This window comes from Hyposmocoma kahamanoa, unplaced genomic scaffold (genome assembly GCF_003589595.1).
Source record: "Hyposmocoma kahamanoa isolate Upper Pololo Valley unplaced genomic scaffold, ASM358959v1 88, whole genome shotgun sequence".
NCBI classification, from domain to species: Eukaryota; Metazoa; Arthropoda; class Insecta; order Lepidoptera; family Cosmopterigidae; genus Hyposmocoma; species Hyposmocoma kahamanoa.
In genome coordinates, this window is record NW_020654466.1 from 20,018,825 (window position 1) to 20,029,023 (window position 10,199).

The 10,199-nt window shown below is 39.1% G+C and overlaps 1 protein-coding gene across 1 annotated transcript in view; it reads right to left on the reverse strand.

Annotated features, from left to right (window-relative positions):
• Positions 1 to 3,074, reverse strand: part of LOC113235969 — an 8,923-nt gene extending 5,849 nt beyond the window's left edge. Inside the window, exons 1-2 of the mRNA XM_026471893.1 lie at positions 2,670 to 3,074; positions 38 to 1,949 (exon numbers count right to left, since the gene is read on the reverse strand). Coding sequence (XP_026327678.1) covers positions 38 to 1,949; positions 2,670 to 3,074 — 2,317 coding nt within the window. The remainder of the gene's footprint in view (positions 1 to 37; positions 1,950 to 2,669) is intronic.
• Positions 3,075 to 10,199: the final 7,125 nt, after the last annotated feature.

Here is a 10,199-nt window from a genome sequence, read left to right on the forward strand (position 1 = left end):
TTCGTCCAGTTTTTAAGAATTGAATCCGGAAGTTCACTATCCCAATCGACGCTGGATAGCCACACCTGTTGAATAAAAATTTTGGCTGTGGTTATAGCCGGTGCTATCCACCCAAAAGGATCGTAGAGACGAGCAATATCAGAGATCATCTTTCGTTTTGTTACAGGAGCTTGCAAAGGAGGGAGATCGACCGTAAAACGAAATTCGTCAGCTTCTCTATTCCATTTCAGACCGAGAATCTTTATAACGTCGTCGGTCTTTAGTTCCAAATTCTGGTTTACATCATCTGCCTCCTTTTTGATTACCTTCAGTAAGTCCTTGCTATTACTTGACCACTTCTGAAGTGGAAATCCTCCACGATTCAACAAAGCAGTAATTTGCTCGTAAATTTCTAATCCTTCAGCTATGGAATGACAGCCGGTCATCAAGTCATCCATATAAAATTCATTAAGGACTCTAGAGACCGCTAATGGGAATTCAGAACCCTCGTCGTTGACTAGCTGCTGGAGACACCGAACAGCAAGGAATGGGGCTGAGGAAGTACCAAAAGTTACTCGCAAGAAACGAAGATGTTGTAATGCGACATCTGGATTTTCACGCCAAAATATACGTTGAAAACTTACGTCTTCATCAGCCACTTTTATCTGCCGATACATTTTAACAATGTCGGCTACAAGAGCGATCGGGTAGCATCGCCATCGCATTATCAAATGTCGCAATTCTGGTTGGAGAGTAGGACCCGCCATTAATTCACTATTCAGTGATATTCCATTAGAATCGGTGCATGACGCGTCAACCACCATGCGAACCTTTGTAGTAGACTTATCTTGACGAACCACGGCGTGGTGTGGTAGATATACTACTCCTTTTTTGACCACTTCACTTGGTTTTACCACTTCTGCATGGCCCGAACTGAGGTACTCCTCCAAGACCTTGGAATACTCAGTTTTGAGATTGGGTGTTCTCAACAAACGTCTTTCTAACATGAGAAAACGCTTGTGCGCGATATTCTTTAGATTACCGTGTAGACAAAGTGGATTTTCCGTTTTGAAGGGTAGTTTGACGATGTACCTACCAGACTCATCGCGTCTAGTAGTTTTAACAAAAAGTTCCTCACACCTTTTCTCTTCTAGAGTTAAGTGTTTAGTCCTATCAAAGGATGGTTCGGACTCTAGCTCCCAAAATTTTTTGAGAAGGTCGTTCTCATTTGATTGAGCTAAATGTAGGTTTACTACATTGAGACACGTCTCGCCATGGTTGATTTCTTGATTTTCGCTGTGTATTTTACCAGATAAGATCCAACCGAGTCTTGTGTGTTGTGCAACGACAGAGCCGGAAGAACCTCTGATCAAACCTTCCAACAAGATCTGGCTATATACCTCAGCACCTAAAAGAATATCTATTCTGTTGGGTGTGTCAAACGATGGATCAGCTAATTCCATGGACGGGAGTGCTGGTAAAGCTTGAACAAAAACCTTACTACTTGGTAGAAAAGTTGTCAGTTTACTTAAAACATGAGCCTTAACTGTAATAGAAAAGCTTGGATCAAGACGGGACTGAATTTTTATAACTACCGACGACTTTGAAGCTAAAGTCGATTGGTCGCCGCCTAAACCTGATACTATACTGGTCCCTGGTATCCTTTTGAGACCCAGCAATTGTACAGCCGATTCCGTAATAAACGAAGCCTGAGATCCCTGATCAAGCAGCGATCTTAAAACGAATGCAGAATTCGTTTTGGGTGACACTACTTTTACTAAAGCAGTAGCCAATAAGACTTGTCCAATTGTGTTAGAAAAACAAGTAGTAACTACTTGGGGAATTGGGGACTCGATATGAGTCTGCGGTAGGGTTGACTTAGCCGCAACCTTATTATCAACAGGCTGATCAGTCTTTATGTCATGAACTGATTTAGGGATTTTAGGATGAAGTAGAGTGTGGTGCTTTTTCTTACAAAGACGACACCTTGTAGATATTGTACACTGGTATACCGAATGATCTGAACCGAGACAGTTGAAGCATAAATGGTGCGTTTGGACGAAATTACGTCGCGTGTCAGTATTTTCCTTTGCAAATTTCTTACAATTATATAATTTGTGATTTTCCGTACAAAAACTGCAAGTTATGATTGTAGTCGCAACATGAGCACAATTGGTCTTTTCAATTTTTTGAACCCTTGTATCCAGATATTCCAACGATCTAAACCTACCTTGTAAAAATTCTCCAAACTGATTAAAATTAGGTAAATCACTGTTGGAATCACTAATTTTCTGCTCCCATTGTTTACGGGATTCTGGATCTAATTTTTGACTAATGAGGTGTATTATAATAATGTCCCAACTACTAACGTTTACCCCGATACTTTTTAATGCATGTAGGCATTCCTTGGTAGTGTCCAACAATTGTTTGATAGCACTAGCTGACTCAGATACCAGGACCTTTTGAGAAGTCAACTTTTTCAAAATATTGTTAGCTAAATACCTTTTGTTATTGTAACGACTCTCCAACTGTGCCCAACAAACCTTATAATTGTCAGAAGTAACCGGTATGTGTCGAAGTAATTGTTCTGCCTCACCAATTACACAACCTTTCAGGTAATGTAATTTCTGAACATCATCTACATTGGGATTGTTATGAATAAGGGAGGTAAACAAGTCACGAAAACTGACCCATTCTGAATATTTGCCTGAGAATTTCGGCACTGAGATCTTAGGCAGCTTTACTGCAGTTTGTTCACCACCCTTCTTCTCATCCCCTTTCTCTGGATTGAGACTAGGTTTCAGGTTTAACAATGTGTCTTTTAATAGCGATTTGTACTCGATATATATCTCTTCGGTTTGATCGTAAACATCTGATATGTAATAACTAGTTTTTTCTAGTTCTTCGCGCCTTATCTCATATACAATTTTTCGATGATTACTAATGAATTCATTCCACTGCCGTTCTAAAGTTTCCAAACGAGTTTCGATATAAGATAAAGTTAGTCTATCCTTTGGCGATTTTTTGAAATTTGATTTAGATTTAAATATTTTCGTAGCAATGTCTTCCTGAATCTTAGTGTAATTTTCAGCCATGATTACTATTAATTAAAGACAGAGGTAAAGATATAATTACTTATTTAGATTTACAATTTGGTCCAAACTGAGTACAATAACTTTCCACGTGAACAAAACGCAAGTATAAACTGACAAGAATTCACATAAATATTCTAAGAGTTGGATAACTGTCCCAATTTACACTAAGTCTCGTACAGTACTGACAAATATCACAAGTCCGATGATGTCAATTTTTCTAAGTGTTTGGCAAAGTTTATTTGCTCCGAAAATGGGCATGGATTCCCCGTCGGTTCACTTTTTTGCAAACTATTCTAAGTCCAAAACACTTATAATTTTTTAAAATTATTCCAAGTCCAAACACTTGCAAAATTTTTAACTTTTTACACTTCACTAATGCACTTGATAGATAAGATTCAGATTGTACTCACGGTTTTCTTGACACTTTAACTCACGCGCAAAACCAAATGACTATGAATGACCGCGCTGCTTCCGTCTCGTCCGGTAGATGTCTCAGGTGTGCACCCCTTGCGCCGTAGCTCTGTCTCTGTTGTCACAGCGGTGACGACGCCTTCTTCCGCCTCCTGTTGCCGTAGGCCAAAGCACCTTTGGCAACAATCCGTTGCTCCTTTGGCGCCGGGATGGACGATGTACAAGTACTACTTCGCGCCGTATTAAACCGGCAACTCGAAGGACCATGTATAGCGTCCCAAAAATACCCAAAATGAAACAGCCTGTATGTTCCAATAATACGTCTTTATTTGTAAATCACTCCACATTTATACAGTTTCCGTGAACAACTCAATAGCGCGTTTTAGAAAATTGCATAAAAGGTTCAACGCCATCTAGCGGCGTCTTACCTAAACTAAATTTATGTATAATGTTAATAGAAGTATTAACACCCGGTGCATATCCGATCCATGAAGAACCAAGATGTCAGTGGATCTGCGGTGGCAGACCACTTTCTGAGCTCTGGTACTGGTCACTACATTCGGTTTGATAAAGCTAAGGTTTTAGCGCGGGAGAAGTATTTTGTGCCCCGCAAAATCCGAGAGGCTATTGAAATAAGTAGGCGACCAAATTTTAATAGAGACGTAGGCTGGAGCTTGCCGCCAACCTCTCTCGTGGTGAGCTCTGTATGCTGGACTGTTCCCGACAACAATCCTACGGACAGCAGTAGCGAAGAAGAGTTCCAGGTTAGTTTAAGTGCAGTCCAGAATTATTCTTTGGGTTTGTTCTATCTTTAAATATTTAGTAGCAGCAGAACACCTTGTGTAAGAGTCCGTCCGGGGAAGTACACTTGTCACCTTATCTATTTCTGCTTTCAAGCAGTAATGTGAGCATTACGTAATAATGTGAACATTATTAAAGTGGAGCTGTGGATAATAATGATTATAAAGACGAGAGAAATGTTGCCATTCTTACACAGATATTTTCGAGTTTCTGACCGACGTCACAGCTCTGTCGTTTTGATTGGCATCTTTAAATTATTCATGGCTTCAATTTTGTACTGTTTTCACGAACTTTTCGCTTCAGTGTACAGTCAATTCTCTAAGTTAACTGACCCCCTAGCCGACCCTTTGGTTCTAAGAGCCTTCGTACGCATGCGACTATTTTATTAAGATGAGGTGTGGAGACCGCCTCTTGCGTCCCGCAACACACGCGCTGGCCATTAATATGAATAAAATAAGAACTGGCGGAGAAAATTTGACACATCTGATCCGACGACGACAAGCGATGGCGACGGACGGGGCAACAGACGGCGCTGCGTGTCGACAAACCGCTGGGCAGTTTTCAAATTTTGGGACAAATGTAAATACACTCCCGGACACAATTCGAGCTACCTCGCATCGGTATAAAATGCCTTAAAAAATGTTCGATAGATCAAACTATCCTACACAATTTTGAAACTAGTATATTAAAAGTCTTTTCCATAAATCCTTGTTGTAAATTTGGACTTGCAAAACCGGGGGAAACCTTTTTCTTCGATGATAACACTATTTTTGTATTCTAGCCCTTTAAGGCAAAAATGCGATATGGCTCTAATTATGTCCGGGAGTATATAATAGCTATAGGGCTACAGTTGACAACCAAAATGGTTCTGGTATCAGGTTCTCTATAGTACTTAAAGAGAAATACCTCAATGTAAAAATTATGCGCAAAGGTAGATATTTTGTTCTTAAATAATTGTTTTAGACGTTATTTTAACCTGTTTTCAGGATTTTATCTGATCGAGTCCTGTCGTATAACAAACTCGCACATTCTTCAGAAAATATCCTTACGTCTATTTAAAAGTAAATGTCTAAACCACTTGATCTAACAAAACAGTATTTCCCGCGTCTCCTCCAGTGACTCCCATTAAAGGAATTCCAGCTTTTTGGTTGAAATTTGTATTTTAATAACGTAACTAAAGATCGAATTGGCTTAAAAAGTTTTTTAAAGCGTCATTCACTAATAAATTTTAAGGCACACAGATTAAAGGTTGTTTAACACTTTCCTTCACAATGATCTAATCAGAACAAAATAGACGGTTAGAGAGTCAGATATCTCAGGATTCTCAGGACATCGACTGTATATTTTTTTATAGAAACAACATGCATTTATTGAATATCGAGTTCTACTTCGATAGAGCTACAACATTGGGAATGAAACATTATTTTCGAATTTAAATCATATTTGCCCTGAATGGAATAGTAGCGGATGAAAAATGAAATGAAATCATATATCCGGTTCGGGCTGTTTACAGACAAGATCTCGAAACGGAAATATTAATTAGATTCGAAACATACAGTATATAGTTCTATTTCTCGAATTTCAAAGTATACGTTTTTTGCTTCTGTTGTTTTTTATAATGATTACAATCGCTAACGAAAGTATGACTAAACGTTTTCGTTGCACTCTGTATACATTCATTAATGTTTGCTTAGTATTCCTGAACAAATAAAGCACTGGGTTTGTGTTTGTCGTTTTGTGTTAACTGCCTCCGTGTCTATAGCACCCGCGATACAGGGTTTCCTTAGTGCGAGGCTATGAGTGTGTGCGCATTATTATTATTTTGTTTACGATGAAATGAAGTTTATATAGTTTTAGCCTTGACTTTCTAATAACTTATGTACTAACAACTTATGTACGGTTTGACAGAACTTTTAGTCGCAAGCAGTCCTTTGAACCAAAAATATATGTTTTTATATTTTCGCACTGTTGGTGTAAACTGATCGTGCGCTTGATGGTAAGCATCACGCCTGTCCATACAGTTGCAGAGCTTGAAATCGAAAAGATCTGAGGGGCACTGCCACTGCGCCTGTCACCCGGAGACATAAGCTATTAAGTCCCATGTGCTTGTAATTTCACCAACACCCTTACCCTTCAAAACCGGAACGCAGTAATGCTCACTTTACTGCTTGGCCGCAGAAATAGGTAAGGTAGCAGTACTTCTATGGACGAACTCTTTTCACAAGAAGCTCTACTGCTACTAGAAATCACATCTGCAAAATTACAGCTTTTTGGCAGAGCTCTTTAAAAATTCTACGAACAAAATTAATCGATAACATTTTAATGCTTAATTTTTTGTATATAATATCAAGTGACGGCACGAACAAGACGTGCGCCTAATGATAAACTATAAGCTTGTCCATAACAGTTACAGTGCCACTCAGAGCTTTAAATAGGACAGTTTTAAAATTTCACATAATTACACATTATACATAATTATACAATACTAATACGACATATATACAATAATAATACAACAATAATAATAATTATACAATAATAATACAACTAATTATACATAATTTTTCATATGACTACAACATTTTTGCCGAATATTTACGTGCGGCTTTATTATAATAAATATAATTTGGATAATTTTATCATCATCATTTCAGCCGAAAGACATCCACTGCTAGACTTAGAATTCCCACTACCGTCACCAGGTCATGGGTGCACCTTGCGTGTGATCTGCCCGCGCTCGGCAGAGCGAGAGCGAGAGGAAGACCCTTTCTCTGTCCGCCAACTGCCGCCCTGATAGTGAACCCTGAGTGGCAAAAACGGGAGCTTTTGTTCCCATTGGATACAGGTCCACGGGTTGGTTGGCGTGCTTAATATTCCCGGTATGCCACTAACAATGCACTGAAAACAATGATCAAGCGCCGACTGATAATACGGTGGCATACGGTAAGGGAAGGGGTAGGGCGGTCCATTATTCTCTGTCTACTTTATAAGGAACCAGTTTTTTCCTACCTGGGCAGAGTTTTGTAAAATCGATTTTTGGCCGGCTAAAGTAATTTTTCCTCTACGTGGGATGGTGTGGGAGGCTGAACTCCCCTTTAGAGGTGAGTCCGCGGTGGCGGACAACCGCAGGCGGGGTCATGGATCGTAAGCCACAAGGCCACAGCCTCGTTCCATGCGGGGGTTTTTAGCAAATAGGAGTCTCACATAACTACCGCGCCTCCCGTGGCGCGGTGGTATCCATGACGGATTTTCCACCGGAAAAAAAAGGGTCTGGCCACGCTTGCCATTTGGAACTCTTGGGCCCTATCGGCTAAGTTTTGCAATTTTTTGGGGTGTGTCGGTACCACTTGTTCTTTTGTGGATTATTTCATTCATCATTACTGGTTTGATCTCACGGAAATTCCTACCAAGGGTGCTTTATTATGACATGATTATAGTACGGCATTCATTCCAATTTGTATTGAATGGTTTAGCACAAAATAGAAACTTTTTATTGCTTTGTCCAATCGTGACAATTGTATTCGGGAGTATACTTTACAGTGTAACGATTACAAGTTGAAGGCCGTATATTAACTAGCCATTAGGTACCAAACTTCCGGATCATAAAAAACTTCCTTTCATTCAATTGCTTTGCATAGTGCTTATTTCGTTTTGTAGGCTTGTATTATATTCTATATCAGGAACAATGGGGCAAATTTCATCAGTCTTCCTTATTTTCAAACCAATTACTTTTTATCTCATCATCATCATATCAGCTGGAAGACGTCCACCACTGAACATAGGCCTCCCCCAAAGACTGCCAGACTAGCCGGTCGGACGCGAGGTGCACCCATCGGTTACCCACCGCCCTTACCAGGTCATCCGTCCATCTGGTAGGAGGCCGTCCCACCGAATCCTTCCGGTTTGTGATCTCCATTGGAGAACCTTTCTGCCCCAATGGCCGTCAGTTCTACGAGCTATGTGCTCTGCCCACTGCCACTTCAACTTGCTAATCCTTTGGGCTATGTCGGTGACTTTCGTGTTTCTACGGATCTCCTCATTTCTGATTCAATTACGTCGAGAAATACCGGGCATTGCTCGCTCCAAAGTCGTTGAGTGATTTAGAGCTTTGTTATGAGGCCCATAGTGACCACGTCTCAGAGCCTCATAGTCATCGCTTGCAACACGTACTGCTCGAAGACTTTTGTCTTCAAGGACTGGGGTGTTCCTACTGATACTACTTTTTATCTAATCCCAGCAAATCTGAGAAGAATTACTTATATAATATGTGATACGTACAATGGTGGAAGAATAACTACGAGTATATGTAGATAAAGGAACAATGGATTTGGCTTAAGGCATGACTTATGCTGTTTTGGTGCCTATTTTATATCAGATTTATTTGTAATGCTTGTTAATCTAATGTAATATTCTTCTCATTTAAGTATTGCTCCCTTACCCGTCAACACCGGAACGCAGGAAGGCTCATTAATATGAGCGGTAATCCGCTTGGCGGCAGAAATAGCAGAACTTTCCGATGGACTATTTCACAAGATGCTCTACTGCAACTGAATCAATTCAGCTGTTTAAAGAACATCAGCTCTAGTATAAGGATTTCTGTCATAAAATGAATATTTTCCTCAAATAAGTAAGTTATCGAAACGGATCAGAAAAAACTTTGAGATGTAGAAACCGCTAGATTTGTTTACTTTAGCTAGAACGGCATTTAGCTTTTGGGTAATACCGTCGTTATTAATAGAATCTTTGTTCTGTATAAACTTGCAGTTAGGCCAATTTCTTATCTGACCCAAGAGTGTCTTTGAAAGAGAAGTTTAAAGAAATTGATAGTCTTACATTAGCGTCACAGTATATTTATGACCAGGTGATTTAAGTTTACTAAAAGTTAACGCACCCAAAATTTAATTGATGTTAAGAAGACGAGAAGTAACTTTGTTAAAACGTTAATTCGAGAAATAAAAATAAACTGCTGAAAAATATGCTGTTCTTGACAGGCGTTTTCACAAAGTTGCACGCTAGCGTGCAAAAAACGCTTTTGCACGCAGATGAGAAAGAATGCCTTTCCGAGCTAGTGAGGTGAAAAAATCTTTTATAACTGAGAGATATATAAAAGATTTTAAAAGATCTATAAACGGTGATAACTCTGTGTGGTAAGAAAAAAAAGCTCAAGTGTAAATACCAGCCAATGCCAACTCGGGGGCGAGGACCAAGAGGATGGACGCTTGCACGTTTGAACTAACTTTACTGCCTTACTGCCCCAAATACAAAACCCTACCTCAAAAGTTAGTGCAATAAACCGAATTCATCCCCTTAATTACCACCCTTAGAGGTAAAATATTTTCTTCAAATTTAAAAGGAAGTAATGTTGAGATTCGCTGTTTCCAACAATTAAATAATCATAAAAATCTGTTCACAGATGTAGAAGTAATCGCGTAACTTCCACACAAATAAATGCAGTTGAATTGAGAACCTATTCCTTTTTGAAATTGGTTAAAAAGTATCATATAGAACAACAAAATGATAAAAGTTAATAAGTAAATTTATTATGTTTAGTAAAAAGTCATGGAATAAAAGTTATAGTTTACGATGTCAGCAATTATATTTCTGCAAAGTTGTTACTGATTTACAAATAGGTAAGTTTTTATAGAACTAAACTCTCTCATACAAGAAAGCCGCACTCACCTTAGCTCTTCTCTACGTTGATGTATGGACGCTACTATTCGTTTTTAGTTTAATGAAGGAGCGTCGAGCGAGCCACTGGTTTATGTATTAATGGCACTTAACTTTACCGACTCAAGTTCTAAATGTACACTTATACTTAATTGCATTCGTCTACTCTTGTTTATGTAACCTGAGATGGATTTAGTTTGAAGCGGTACGATTATAAAGGCCTTTTTTCTGACTTTTTCATGAAGA